This window comes from Bombina bombina, chromosome 9 (genome assembly GCF_027579735.1).
Source record: "Bombina bombina isolate aBomBom1 chromosome 9, aBomBom1.pri, whole genome shotgun sequence".
Lineage (NCBI taxonomy): Eukaryota > Metazoa > Chordata > Amphibia > Anura > Bombinatoridae > Bombina > Bombina bombina.
The window spans coordinates 216,998,686-217,015,143 of NC_069507.1; the positions used below are offsets into that span (position 1 = coordinate 216,998,686).

The window sequence follows — 16,458 nt, forward strand, 5'->3', positions numbered from 1 at the left end:
CCCCTTCCTTCCCTTACCCAAACCCAAGGGACATAACAAGGAAAGCACCGAACATAATATCCAATAGCTGCTTGGACAAGGCAAGATCACACAAGACGCCACAAATCGGAAAACTGAACACTGCGGCGTTGCCGCACATAACGCAGGAGATCCGCTCACATTACGGAGGCTGCAGACACCCACCGCCGACACATCCCAATACCCCTCCGGACCTCTGACCGGTAAGATAAGCGAAGCAGTCAGGAGCAGATAGGAGCTAACAGTGGAGAAGGCATAGCTAAGAGATCGTGCACCGCGTGTAAATCACGCTAAGCCCCAGTAACGACATACCCTCATAACTGGTCTCCAGCAAGGGTCAAATAGCTGTTATACCCTACCTAACTACTGGTAACAGCCCCCTAGAATTGCGGCCAGCCAGAGAAATATAATTTACCGTCTGTGGGATAAAAATTGAGATAGGCCAAACTGTAGAGGCCTTAATAAGCCGGAACTATATGCACATCAGGCACAGCGTACACGTGGGTCTGAATATACACTGCAAAGCAAAAATAAAAAGTATTTTCTATACCTATACTACAGTTCCCCTCCAGTAATTGTGATACTTCTGGGATCAATCTCAAAGACAGTCATAGAAGGGCCACTGATCTATTCTCCTGTCTGTGTTAAAAGGATCCTATGAAGAAAACTGACTATAGTACCAAGCAGTTACGTTTCTCCCTCCTTTTATATTTTTCTTCAAAGTGCACACACTTTAGGTAATGCCTTGCAAGAGGCAAAATAAATCAGGGAGATCTGATTCCTCCAATCCACTAAGCCAATTCTTAAAACCAATTGATCCTAAGACAACAATTCCTGGTGACACTATGGCTAATAATCACAATGCCACAGCAGCTAAAGGGCCGCAAGCTGAAGCATCACAAACTTCTTATATTACCAAAAATGACCTGCAACACCTTTCTTCTAAAGAAGACATACAGGGAGTGTTACAAGAGATGAGGGAACTGTTTGGAGATCTTAGAAAAGACCTGAGCGCTCTGGACAACAGAGTAAAGAAAATGGAAGAACAACATGAGTCCTTCAATGACAACTTAAAGCTCAATACAGAAGATATACGGAGCCAAACAGAACAATTATTTTATTTGACAAAGTGGAAGATTTGGACAATCGTTGCAGACGCAACAACCTCAGATATCTGAAACAGTACATCCTCCGGTGATAGAGGGATATCTACAGGCCCTCTTCAGGGTAATCAAGGATACTCCCACAGCGAAAGAAATCCCCATTGAAAGAGCCCACAGGGCACTCAGGCCTAAACCACCCCTGAAGGCTCCTTCTAGAGACATAATAGTTAAATTCTTATGTTTCAAAGATAAAGAGGAAATCATTAAAGGAGCTAGAGCCAAACATCCTATCACTCATGCTGGGGAGGAAATACAAATCTTCACAGATCTATCGCCGGTCACTTTGCAAAAGAGATCTTTCTCATATAACATTCCATCTCAGAAAGAATAAAGTCCAATACCGCTGGGGATTCCCAGTATCTATCATTGTTAACCACAACAATAAAACGGTCATATACAGGCCAGGAACAGATCCTCACTCTTTTTTCAAGGATATATCCTTACCGGAAAATGCTGTACAAGCCATACACCAGCTATCAAGAGTGGAAGCAGCTAGGCCTGCTGTTCCCACGGAAAATCCCACCTGAGATATCTAGATAAGTACTCTATTTATTAAAGAGGTGGGGGTAATGTTTTACAGGTTAACACCAAAATGCTAGATTTTAGAGACTTGACATGGTCTGGTCTCCCCCCCCCATCCACACCTCTCTTTCTTGGGGCAGGAGCAAAAGGTTTCCCCCACAGTGGGTTACCAGGTTATTGTAAGATAACTAAATCGCAGGACATTTCTGTATAACTCCATCAATGGAGAATAGTACAGACTTAAAATAATGACAAAATCTCCAAATGGTTAAATATTTTGTTTTGATATTATAGCATACACTGTGTATACAAGCCTATCAGTAGATATAAGCTCTATTGTTATGCTAGACTAAATCTTATACATTTGTCCCCCCCTCTCCCGTCCCCTTCTCTCCTCCCCTCACCCCATCTACCACTTGTCCACCCTTCCTGCCTTCCTTATTTTCCCTCCCTTCCCTACCATTTTCCCACAAGGTTTAATTAAGCATTGCCATTGTTAAAACGAGAGGGGATTAGATGAGTTCAATATAGATAAAATGTTTGTTGTAGAAAAGCTAACCTTGACTGGAGGTCTTTCCTCAGTCAAACTCTTCTACCAGAAAGGTACGATCAGAGAGCTAACCTCAAAGAATACTATAATGCTATTACAGGCGAACTGAACCATACTTCATTTACCTTTTCCTCCCCTGTTCCCCGTTTTTTCTCCCCCACCCCTTCGGCCTCCCTCCCACCTTCCCATCTGTTTCCATTCCATGGTTCACTCTTTCATCCCTCTCCCTTCTCCATGTCCTTGATGGCTTTTTCTTCTATCCTCCCATCCCTTTCGCTATCCTTCCCTTCCTCTATCTACCCTCTATTCCCCTCCTTATGCTGGGTTCATAGATTTCACCTTATCAAGTTATTTTCTTCTGTTTGCCTAACATGGGTGTACTCACCCCAATTGTTGAATTTGTTGTGTTTGTTGTTCTGACCGCAAAAACTTAACGTATTGTTTTTTTCTGTTCTCACACTCATTGCGGCCCAAAAGATTGTTGTACTTTGCCTATAAGTACTGTAACACATATATCCATCATAGCTCTCATCGGAGGTCTCCTCTGAGATCTTCTGAAACTTCCACTCCACTCTCTCTGTCAATCCTTTTTCTATACCCTTCCTCGCCACTTTCTTCCCCCTTTTTTTTTCTTTTTTTTTTCTCTCACTTCTCTCTCCAAAATGCAAACTAAGACCAGTAGATTCCAAGATCACACAATACGACTGACCACAATTAACGCTAAAGGGTTAAATAACCCTGGCAAACGCTCTATAGCTTTCAGAGATCTGAACAAACTTAGCAGTCATATTATTATGCTTCAAGAGACTCATTTTCAGAGGGGAAAGGAACCCAAGTGGTACAATACACAGTACCCCTCTGCCTTCTTTGCCTCCGGGCCTAACAAAAAGGCGGGAGTTGGCATTGTATTTCACAGAACTCTACCCATAAACATACTTCAGACTGAAAAGGACCCAGAAGGCAGATTTATATTGTTGAGGGGATTACTATATGGACACCAAATTACTCTCATTAATATTTATGCTCCAAATCAGACACATATTGGATTTTTCAAAAAGATAGCGAATTTAATTCTTGATAATTCTCAGGGCATAGTATTTCTAGCAGGGGATTTTAACCTATCCCTAGAACCCCATATAGACTCCTCAAGGGGAGCCTCATGCATAGCGAATAAGAAACTAAAAGTAATCAAAAACATACTCCAAAACCTCACATTACACGACACATGGAGGACACTGCACCCGTCAGACAGGGACTATACCTTTTACTCTAACCCTCACAACTGCTACACTAGGATTGATCATATATATATATACTGATCCGCAAGGTCTATCTATAACGAGCGAATGTACCATTGGCTCTATAACTTGGTCCGGTCATGCCCCTGTAACTTGTAACGTACTCTGGCCCGATGTTCCGATAGCACACAGAGTATGGAGACTAGAACATACACTGCTCAGTGACCCAATATTTCTGGATTCAGTCCAAAAGAATATAACGGAGTACTTCTCGCTAAATTCACAAACATCCTCCTCCAGGCAACTAGAATGGGAAGCACACAAAACTGTAGTTAGAGGAATATTTATAAAACGTAAATCCCACCTAAATAGAATTTCCAGGGAAAAACACGCCAATCTTTTACAAACAATGAAATCATTAGAAATAGCCCATAAACAAAATCCATCTAACAAACAAATACTGGATGACCTCACGGATAACAGACTTTTGCTTAGGCAATATCTGATTAAAATCCATCAGCGAAAAGCAATGTTTCTTAGGCAGTATTACTTTGAAGGGGGAAACAAACCCGGCAAAATTCTGGCCAGAAGTTTAAAATGAAAACAATTGAGCACCTATGTACACTCTCTCTCCACACCAGATGGCCATATAGTGAAAGATAGCCCCATGATTGCTGACACATTCCGTAAATACTATAACAGACTATACAATTTAAGGGAAAAGATTCCACAGGATAACTCCACTTTAGAGGACGCATTAAATCAATACTTTCGAGACCTTCATCTCTCAACTATAGGCACACAAACAGCCGATTCCCTATCTAACCCAATTACCATAGAAGAACTCCAACAAGCGATCAGTGATATCCCTTCTGGTAAAAGCCCAGGCCCTGAAGGACTCCCATCCATCTACTTTAAAAAATGTGGAGAAGTTTTATCTCCACATATGTTGCAATTATTTAATAACCTTAGAGAAGACCCTATTATAACCAGAACCCTGTTGGAGGCCCATATCACAGTTCTGCCCAAACCTGGAAGACCGGCCACTAACCCGAGTAATTTTAGACCTATCTCCTTAATTAATACTGATATGAAAATCCTGGCCAAAATCCTAGCGAATAGATTAAATAAATACCTCCCAGACCTAATAGACAAGGATCAGGTAGGGTTCATTCCGGGGAGGGAAGATAATATCACAAAAGTTATACAGTTGATAAACCACGCAAAAGGTACTGGAACTCCTATGGTCTTACTAGCAACGGAGGCGGAAAAGGCCTTCGATAGGGTGGGCTGGCCCTTCCTACAGAGAGCCATGAAAGAGATGGGAATTCCGCAACCCTTCTTAAACATGTCAATGGTACTTTATTCTGCTCCAAACGCGAGAGTCTGTGTAAATGGAACTCTCTCCGATACATTCTATATTACTAACGGGACAAGGCAGGGCTGTCCACTCTCACCCTTGTTGTTCGCTATTTCCATTGAGGTTCTTGCACATAGAATTAGGTTAAATAATAAGATTACAGGAATTAAGGTTGGAGACATGGAATGCAAACAAGCTCTGTATGAGGATGATATCCTCTTTACATTATCCAAAGCAGAAACTTCTATCCCAGAATTGTTGAAAGAATTGGACTCATACAGTAAGGTATCTAATTTCCTCCTCAATGTAAACAAATCAGAACTCATGAATATTAATACCAACCCACAGCATATACATCACCTGAATTTAAAACACCATATACCAATAGCACACCACAAGATTAAATACTTGGGGATACAACTGACACCAAATGTAGAGGACTTATTCAAACACAACTATATCCCTTTAAAAAATGACATCACTAGGGACTTGTCTAGCTGGAGGAACAAACCCATTTCTTGGCTAGCGAGGATAGGAGTATTCAAAATGAATATCCTACCTAGGATTCTTTATATACTTCAGGCGCTACCAATCCCATTACCGGCAGGGTATCTCAAACAAATACAATCCACGATAGAAAGCTACATATGGGCTAATGCCAGACCCAGGATTCCTAAGAAGACAATGTACATGCCTAGGGATAGAGGGGGTTTATGTTTACCGAATCTTTCTTGCAGAGAGTGGTAGAGTGGTCCCACAATGATACAAGCAAGGCCTGGCTACACTTAGACAGACAAATATTTTCTCTAAATAATGTGAGTACACTGGCGTGGACCCCCACAGCACACAGGCCAAAAAATTTACACAAATACCTTAAAACAGCAGAAACACTATCAGAATGGGATAAAATCCTGGCGACTAGCACCCACATTTCATCAAGATATTCACCTCTCACCCCGATAATTGAGAATATGGACCTTCCATATTGCAAACTAGGCAGTAGACTAAAACAACCTTACAACTTGAGAGTGGGCTCTATGCAGTTTCTTAGGGAAAACAATATCATTAAAACACAGGCCCAACTAGCCGAGACACACAGAGAATTATTCTCCTTGTGGCTCAATTTTAACCAACTGCTTCACTTTATCTCTCATCACAAATTTAGGAATGAGATGGGCTGTGGACTTACTCCCTTTGAGGGGCTTTGTGTCCTCCTGAACACTCCAAGACACCTTATCTCTCTTTTATATAGCATAATCTCCTCTGACAACCAAAAAACACTACCTCCCTACACTTTTGCATGGAATAGAGAGTTATCTCAGAATATCGAGCAAGATTCATGGATAAAAGCCTTCGAACTCACAAAACGCTCCTCAGTGTCCGCCAATATACAGGAAATGCACTACAAGCTTATGAGTCGATGGTACCTCACCCCCACCAGGCTCCATAAAATGTTCCCTTCCCTCAGCAGCACTTGCTGGAGAGGATGTGGTGGAGAGGGTTCTTTATCACATATCTGGTGGTCATGCCCTAAACTGGAGGGATTTTGGGCGGCCATATTTTCTATAATCTCAAACCTACTAAACACTCATGTACCCAATAGCATAGGGAGCATCCTATTTTGCTCATTACCTAAAATTAAAGACCTGGCTAGACAGGCTCTCTTAATGATTATGTTAACTGGTGCAAAAAAACTTATCCCTAAAAGATGGAAAACCCAGGAGGTTCCATCTGTGGAAGAGTGGAGGAGTCAAGTTACAGAACTTATTGCACTAGAGAGATACCACTTTCTTAAAATAGACAAATTAGATATGCATGAATTGATCTTGGCAACCTGGAAAGGCACTATATAAAAGGGTGGGGGGGGGGGAGTGAGAAGAAGGGAAATTATTAGTATTTTTTTTTCTCCCCTGTCCCTCTCTCCCCTTTTTCCTCTGACTTTCTTTTCTTTAGTCTTTACCATAACTGGTTATCATGACTGTAATGTTGGATATTTAAGCCATACAGACCATGGATTCTGATAGTAAGAATCTGTGGGCAAAGTATATAACTTGACTTAAAAGCAAATGAAAAAGAAAATGATGAAAAAGAAAGAGCTTTGTAAAGGTCTATACATGAGTTTACATTACCATGTTCTTTATGTTTCTTTTTGTATGAATATGCCTTCATGTATATGTTGTATATGGTGTAAATTTTTGCCAATAAAGCTCTTTTGAAACGAAAAAAACAAAAAAAAAACAAAACAAAAAAAACAAACCCTGTTCCAGAAGTGGAACAGGTACAATTGCTCCTGAAAGCTCCAGATCTGAAATACACTTCAGAAAGGCCTGAGCTTTCACAGGATTTGTTGGAATGTGAGAGAGAAAAAACCTTCTCACAGGAGGTCTTATTCTGAAACCTATTTAATACCCTTGAGAGACAATATTCTGAATCCAATGATTCTAAATGGAACCTGCCCAAATGTCTTGAAATAATTTTTCAATCTGCCCCGCACCAGTAGAACTGAATTGAGGGTCACACCATCATGAAGTTTTGAGGGCTGGCTTTGGTTTCTTAAAATGCTTGGATTTATTCCAACTTGAAGGAGTGGTTTTCTGTTCTCGAAAGGAACAAAACAGATTAGAAGCTCTAGCTTTACCCTTAGATTTTTTTATCCTGGGGCAAAAAAGCTCCCTTCCCCCCCAGTAATAGTGGAAATAATAGAATCCAACTGAGAACCAAACAAATGATTACCTTGGAATGATAGAGATAGTAACCTAGATTTAGGTACCATGTCAGCATTCCATGACTTGAGCCATAAAGCTCTTCTAGCTAAAATAGCCAAAGACATATTTTTAACATCAATCTTAATGATATCAAAAATAGCATCACAGAGAAAATGATTAGCATATTGAAGCAAACGAACAATGCTAGACAAATCAGAATCTTTTTTATGTTCTGCTAAACTATCCAACCAAAAAGTTGATGCAGCCGCAACATCAGCCATAGAAATTTCAGACCTGAGAATATAGCCAGAATGTAAATAAGCTTTCCTAAGATAAGATTAAATTTTCCTATCTAAAGGATCCTTAAAGGAAGTACTATCTTCCATATGAATTGTAGTATGCTTGGCAAGAGTAGAAATAGCCCCATCAACCTTAGGGACTTTTCCCCAAAACTCTAAATTAGCCACTGGCAAAGGGTACAACCTTTTAAACCTAGAAGAAGTAACAAAAGAAGTACCAGGCTTAGACCATTCCTTAGCAATCACATCAGAAATAGCATCAGGAACAGGAAAAACCTCAGGAGTAATCACAGGAGCTTTATAAACAGAATTTAAACGTTTACTGGATTTGTTATCAAGAGGACCAGACTCCTCAATATCCAAAGTAATCAATACTTCTTTCAAAAAAGAACAAATATACTCAATCTTAAAAAGATAAGTTGATTTATCAATGTCAATGGCTGAAGCAGGATCTTCTGAGTCAGAGAGATCCTCATCAGAAGTGGATATATCAGTATGTTGTCAGTCATTACAAAATTCATCAGTATAATGAGAAGTTTTAAAAGACCTTTTACGTTTATTAGAAGGCGGAATAGCAGACATAGGCCCCAAGTTATCAAAGTCTGGTGGACCTGATCCAACAGTGCGGATCAGGTCCGCCAGACTTTGCTGAATACGGCGAGAAATACGCTTGCCGTATTCATCATTGCACCAGCAGCTCACAAGAGCTGCTGGTGCAACGCCGCCCCCTGCAGACTCGCGGCCAATAGGCCGCCAGCAGGGGGGTGTCAATCAACCCGATCGTACTCGATCGGGTTGATTTCCGGCGATGTCTGTCCGCCTGCTCAGAGCAAGCGGACAGGGTTATGGAGCAGCGGTCTTTGTGACCGCTGCTTCATAACTGCTGTTTCTGGCAAGCCTGAAGGCTCGTCAGAAACAAAGGACATCAAGCTCCATTCGGAGCTTGATACATATGCCCCATATCCTTCTGTATCGCATCAGCAATATAATTTTTCATATCAACAGGGATATCATATACATTAGATGTTGAAGGAACAACAGATACTGTACTAGTACTAATAGAAACATTTTCTGCATGCAAAAGCTTATCATGACAACTGTTACATACTACATCCAGAGATATAGTCTCAGCTAGCTTACAACAGATACACTTAGCTTTGGTAGAACTGTGTTCATGCAGCAGGGTTCCTACAGCAGCTTCTGAGACAGGATCAGATTGTGACATCTTGTAAAATGTAAAAGAAAAAAAAAACATTTAACAACAAAATATCTTATTTCCTCATATAGCAGTTTCAGAAATGGGAAAAAATGCAAATTCTAAAATAGGCAAAAAAGCAAATAGCATAGCCCACTGAGCATAAAGAAGGCAAGGAGAATATAGGAAGTAGGGTAAAATAAAACACCAACAAACATCCGGAAATGACACAACTCCCGTCATAACAGACGCAACTTCGCGCCAAACAACCTGCCGTCAACTAAGACGCACATTTGCGGCAAAAAATGTTCATGCCAAGAATGCCGCAATAAATAACAGCATTTTGCGCCCTCGTGAGCCTAAATTTGCCCGTGAATTTTAAAGAAACAAGTCAAATTGGAAAAAAGACTAAACCCCAGGTAAGAAAATATAAAAAAAATAACTTCCTAAAACATGATTCCCATACTGAAACTGCTAGACTGCAAAGGAAAATATACATAGACCTGACTCATGGCAAATATAAGTAAACACATATATTTAGAACTTTATATAAATACATAAAGCGCCAACCATAGCTGAGAGTGTCTTAAATAATGATACATACTTACCGAAAGACACCCATCCACATATAGCAGATAGCCAAACCAGTACTGAAAACTATCAGCAGAGGTAATGGTATAAGAATATATCGTTGATCTGAAAAGGGTGGTAGGAGATGAATCCCTACGACCGATAACAGAGAACCCTTGAAAAGTTTTCCCGCGAGAGAAACCATAAAAATCAATAGGCGATACTCTCTTCACATCCCTCTGACAAACACTGTACTCTGAGAGGAACTGGGTTTCAGAATGCTTAGAAGCGCTAATCATAGAAGAAAAACAAAAAATCAAGCACAAACTTACTTCACCACCTCTATAGGAGGCAAAGTTTGTAAAACTGAATTGTGGGTGTGGTGAGGGGTGTATTTATAGGCATTTTGAGGTTTGGGAAACTTTGCCCCTCCTGGTAGGATTGTATATCCCATACGTCACTAGCTCATGGACTCTTGCTAATTACATGAAAGAAATCATGTTTCAGGAAAAAGGATGAGTCTTTTTATATTTACTATGTATTACATACATTGTTCCAAACCTTAAAAATCCTGGGTATGAAATTAATAATATTCACATTAAAGAAGTCATCCACTATTATATCAATTATGTGATGACATATGGCACCCCTAGGGATACCTTTGGGCTTATTTAGTTTGTTTTTCACCATTTGTTTTTCTTCTTCTAAATCCTTTTTTGCCTTTATATGTTTTCTAACAATTTTCTTATTTTTAAAAAAATATTTTTCCTCTTTTTTTGGTATGGATGTTGTCTAAATCAGTATTTGTGTAAGGTTGTAATTGCTTTTAAAAGTTTCATTTCTGTTTTTTCTTACACATATTAATTTTTATTTCACAATTTTTTTTTTTGTTTTTATGTTTTTGCACTGGGTAATAGTATTTGAGTATTTGTAAGTTTTTGGCCATAATAGTATTGGCAACACCATGGGGTCGGTTTATCAAAGGCTTCGCTAGCCTTTCGACCCACTACAGCTGCAGGTTCTCACAAGAGAACCTGCACGCCATATTTAAAAAGCAGCAGTCATCAGACCACTTCTTAATTGGCAAAATTCAATTTCCCCGGTCTTTTCCGGCCAGGGAGAGTGACAGCTCCTGCCCGAGCACAGCCAATCACGCGCGGGCAGGAGCTGTCACTCTCCCTGGTCGGAAAAGACCGAGGTAGGTTTGCGCGCGAGCGCAAAATTGCGCTCGTGTGCAAATGCTGAATTCCGCCTTAGGAATTCAGCATGCCAGAGGCGAGCTGCAGCAGACAGGGCAACGTATATGCGCCCCCTGTCCGCCTCAGATTGATAAATCGCTCTCCAAGTCTTGGGCACTGATCATAAAAAATGACATTGTAAGGGGGTGTGATTATACTGCTGTTGTTGTATGGTCACAAATAATATTTATTAAGGTTTTTAAAATATGAGCTATTTAACAACCCTAATGGTGAAATATTTGAAATACAGGTATCTATCTAAAATAATTATTATATATAATTATATTAGGAATTACAAGTTCTGATCTCCCACCAACTAAAAACAAACAAACTGATTTTCATACCTTTTTAACGGTTCCACAACCCACATATGGAACATAAAATACAACAGGATTGGTGGACACAGGCCCACAAGTTGTATTGGTTAATGTTAAATCTTTACCATGATAGTTTAGAAAGGACAGAAACGATGGGTTAATAATTACTGTCATTCCATCCCCTGAACATGTCAAAGAGCCTGAAGAGGAGAGAGCAAAATGAATTAAAAGAGGACACATTGATTTAATAGCGTAAAAATGGTCACATATTAAAGGGACATAAAACCCAATATTTTTATTTTATGAATCAGATAGAGCATACATTTTTAAGCAATTTTCCATTTTACTTCTGTTATCAATTTTTGTTTTGTTTTTCTGGTATCCTTTACTGAAGGAGCAGCAATGCACTACTAGAAGCTAGATGAACACAAATGTTAAGCCAATGATAAGAGGCATATATGTACAGCCACCAATCAGAAGCTAGCTCCCAGCTCCTGCCTAGGTATACTTTTTTTTTTACAAAGGATACCACGAGAAGAAGCAAGCTAGATAATAGAAATAAATTGGAAATTTGTTTAAAATTGTATGTTGTATCTGAATCATAAAAAAAAATGGTTTCATGTCCCTTTAATGGTATTAAATGACCTGAGTATTCTTCTACCCATACCACCTTTGCAGCTGCATACAGCTTTCTCTCTGAATGTGCTATTGGAGATTACTGCTGGCGTGTACTTATATACATTTCATTTGCTTGATGATAAACACATGTTCAAGAGTCTACACATCAAACCTCAAGCACTTTAAAAGATTGAAGTTCAGCATGAAAAGTGTATAATGTTGCACTATAGGTTCCGTTGAAATGTACAAGTTATTGTAGAACAAATTGAGAAGGTATTTGTGTATAGTAAGATAATTGTGTACAGATTTTAAACACCGTAAAACTGAATTCTCTAACAAGCTTGTTCATACAAATGATGTACCTGTTATTATTTGTAACAGCAAAACATTTCACAACTGTTTATTCCTTAGAATATATATGCATTATCTTTCCAATAAAAATAATATAATCCTTATATCCTAGCAGTAAATGTTTTATCTGATATTGTGGCCATTGTCTTTGCATCTTGTGTGCGACGTCACAAAACATAAAAACTGTTAGGCCTTCTACCTTTCAAGCAAATCTACAGTAACATTTAAGTAAAAGCCAACATTACAATTTGTATATTTTTGTATTGGTGACACTCACTTGTATTTGACTGGGGCAATACAATATAGTCAGCAGATAACCCAAAATAAGAGTTGATATAGTCTGTGCTCAGCATAAGTGTCAAAGAATTGGATGAGGTCTCCACCTGAGCAGTAGTGCGACCGCACAAGATATCCAGTATTGGAGAGTTAGTGGAGGGTCCGTCATACAAAGCGATGAAGTCAAATCTGCATAACGGGTCCATTTCTATACTAGAAGACAAAGAATAGTATTAATATTTAGATTATGCTAAGCCATAAAGTGTGCATATGCAGAGGGATCTTGAACAATGTCTGGTAGCTCATGGATAGATTTGACTTAAAGGGACACTAAACCCAACATGTTTCTTTTATGATTCAGATAAAGCATATCATTTTAAACAACTTTCCACTTTACTTTTATTATCTAATTTGCTTATTTCTCTTAATATCCTTTGTTAAAGGGTCAGCAATGCAATTCTGGGAGTTAGCTGAATACATAAGATGAGCCAATGACAAGAGGGGTATATGTGCAGCCATTAATCACCAGCTTGCTCCCAGTAGTTTGTTGATGCCTCTGAGCCTACCTAGGTATGCTTTCTTTTTAAACAAAGGATACTAAGAGAACAAAGCAAATTAGATAATACAAGTAAATTGGAAAGCTGTTTAAAGTGATAGGAAACCCAAGATTTTTCTTTAATGATTCAGATAGAGCATACAATTTTAAAGGGACATTAAACTTAACAATGAATCCCCCATAAAATGTTTAATGTAAATAATGTATTGAAGAAACAATATGCAAATAATATGTCTGATATATTTTTCCTCCTTTTTCTGTAATTTAAATATAAATGTAAATTTTTTTGTTTTTTTCCACTAGGCTGGCGTAAATTCCACGAGATTCCGAGCCCATCTCAGAAGGCTTTTCAAGGAGTGTGTCTCTAGACTACAAAAAATGCAAATTTTGCTAAAACAAATAGAGGGTTTCTGTATACAGATCTGTTGCAAATCAGTGATTAAATTATTTCATATATATATAAATAAATTATTAACGTAAAAGTAAATATTAAATCTGCAATTTTTTAAAAATCAAGTAGTATATACACTTAAAGTAATTTGTAATAACTCACTCCATATGTCATTTTAAACTAAACCTGTAATTATCATCTTTAGCATAAGTGTGAGTTTATTCCCCACTGCACAAATAAATGTCTCAAAAAACAGGATTTAAATGTATTGCTACAGACGTACTGCCAAGCTAGTCCTGAAGAAGACCAGTGACTGACAGCTATGTATGACTCAAGATTGTCAGTTTCTTTTCTGCATTACCAATGGATTGACTTTAAAGGTATAGACTAGTCAAAATTAAATGTGCATGATTCAGATAGAGCATGCAATTGTATGCATCTTTCTAATTTACTCCTATTATCAGTTTTCTTTGTTCTCTTGGTATCTTTATTTGAAAAAGCAATAATGTAAGCATAGGAGCTGTTCCATTTTTGGTTCAGAACCTGGGTAACACTTTCTGATTGGTGTCTTAATGTAGCCACCAATCAGCAAGCGCTACCCAGCTGCTGAACCAAAAATGGTCTGGCTCCTCAGCTTACATTCAAATAAAGATACCAAGAGAACGAAAAAAAGTTGATAATAGGAGTAAATTAGAAAGTTGCTTAAAATTTCATGCTCTAGATGCCCTGGAGTTCCGGTGGGCTAGAGCTAGAGAGCCACCCGGATCTTACAGAAGCGCCAGTTGAATCATGCTATTCGCTGAGGTGCTGATACCACTGTGAGTCTAAGAAACCACACATCTTCTACTAGGAACTATACTAGACACCTCCCCCCTCCCACTAGTACTGCGTGAGGGGGAGCTCCTTGCAAATGGATATACCTTTGAAGCGGAACCGGCAAGCAATATATTGAGCATCATTTACCCCGACATAGTCGGTTTGAAATACCCGCTCACCAGAAAAGGTTCCACTTGTTTGCCTGGGAGAAGCCTCTATGCCATCTTGTTGGGTCAACACTTCAGAAACAGCCGAAATCGCAAACAGACGCCATTAGACCTCACGCTAAGTTGCGGTATCTTGAACTGCCCCACTAAGGAGGCACGATACCAATCTCACCAGGATTTGCACACGAGATTTCACCTCCTCCCACCGGTGCTGCGTGAGGGGTGATTCTTGCAACCTACTTAAGTGAGAAGGGAAAGCGGCTAAGTAGATTTCCAAATATTCCTGCTCATGGAGTTACCTGGTAAGATCTTTGCTTGTCTCAGGGGGCTCATCTCCCTTTAAACTAAGATGCTCTCTTGCTGTATCTTTCAGAGTAGAGAGGACATTGACGACAGTCAGTTTTGTGACTGAACCCTAGACTAGTTGACATAAGTAAAGGGAAATCTGGTGGAACACAAAGGGAGACACTTTTCTTTATTTGCTACATAATTATCCTCAACTGTATTCATAGCAAGAACTGGGGACTTTTTGTTAAAATAAAGAAAGGAGAAAAAACGCGAAAGACATAGAAACACTGTGTTATACGTAACACCTGAGGTAGCACAACTGCACTGTTTCAATCTGAATTCCTGCCTTAACCGGCAGCACCCCTCCCAATTCACTAGGACTAACAGGGAATAAAAAAACATCTCCAAGAGAACAAACTTCCAGACTGCTAAGAAATTTGACTACATAGTCTGGGCTAACACCTCAGAAGTCGCTGTTAAGAGATTGTTAATTACATATGTACTTGTATATATGAGTTATTATTATTATTATTATCGGTTATTTGTAGAGAGCCAACAGATTCCGCAGCGCTATAAACAAAGGGGGAGTATAACAAAACAATTATAGGGTAGAGGGCCCTGCCAAGAGTTGCACTGTTGTAGTCAGCTCTTAAGAAGGTGATCGACAAACAGCTGGACTTTTAGGCTTACATGCTAAGAGGGTTCAGGGGATTGCAGTGGAGGAGAGGAACTGGTATTAGGAAAGGTTAGCGTAGGTTGTATGCGTCCCTGAACAGTAGAGTCTTTAGGGAGCACTTGAAGCTTTTAAAACTAGAATAGAGTCTTGTGGAGCGAGGCAGAGAGTTCCACAAGATGGGAGCCAGTCTGGAGAAGTCCTGTAAACGGGAGTGTGATGAGGTGACAAGAGAGGAGGAGAGTAGGAGGTCATGAGCAGAACGAAGGGGACGGGTGGGAGAGTATCTGGAGACAAGGTCTGAGATGTAGGGGGGAGCAGTGCAGTTGAGGGCTTTGTACGTCAGAGTGAGAGTTTTGTGTTTGATCCTAGAGGCAAGAGGAAGCCAGTGAAGGGATTGGCAGAGAGGCGCAGCAGATGAAGAGCGACGTGTAAGGAAGATGAGTCTGGCAGAGGCATTCATTATGGATTGTAAAGGAGCTAGGCGGCAGGTGGGGAGACCAGAGAGGACAGAGTTGCAGTAATCAAGGCGGGAAAGAATGAGAGAGTGGATTAAAATCTTAGTTGTGTCTTGTGTTAGGAAGTGTCTAATTTTAGAGATGTTTTTAAGGTGGAAGCGGCAGATCTGAGTCAAATGTGACCCGGAGACATCGGGCATGCGGGGTAGGGGTAATGATGGAGTTGTCGACAGTTATAGAGATATTGGGGGTGGAGATTTTGGAAGGGGGGAAAATGAGGAGCTCAGTTTTGGAGAGATTTAGCTTGAGGTAGTGGGAGGACATCCAGGAAGAGATGTGAGAAAGACAGTTAGTGACACGGGTTAGCAAGGAAGGAGATAGTTCTGGTGCAGAGAAGTAGATTTGGGTGTCATCGGCATACAAATGATATTGGAAACCGTGGGACTTAATTAGGGAACCTAGTGATGACGTATAGATTGAGAAGAGAAGGGAACCGAGGACAGAGCCTTGCGGTACTCCGACAGAAAGTGGTGACGGGGCAGAGGAGGCCCCAGAGAAGGCTACACTGAAGGTACGGTTTGACAGGTAGGAAGAGAGCCATGAAAGGGCTGTGTCACAGATGCCGAAGGATTGGAGGGTTTGGAGCAAAAGAGGGTGGGCGACAGTGTCAAAGGCTGCAGACAGATCAA

The 16,458-nt window shown here is 39.9% G+C and overlaps 1 protein-coding gene across 1 annotated transcript in view; it reads right to left on the reverse strand.

Moving 5' to 3' along the window:
• The window catches only part of LOC128640223 (CUB and zona pellucida-like domain-containing protein 1), a gene marked incomplete at its 5' end in the record, with an annotated part of 101,509 nt that overhangs the window by 25,951 nt on the left and 59,100 nt on the right, over window positions 1–16,458 (reverse strand). Inside the window, 2 exons of the mRNA XM_053692625.1 lie at window positions 11,203–11,375; window positions 12,422–12,633. Coding sequence (XP_053548600.1) covers window positions 11,203–11,375; window positions 12,422–12,633 — 385 coding nt within the window. The remainder of the gene's footprint in view (window positions 1–11,202; window positions 11,376–12,421; window positions 12,634–16,458) is intronic.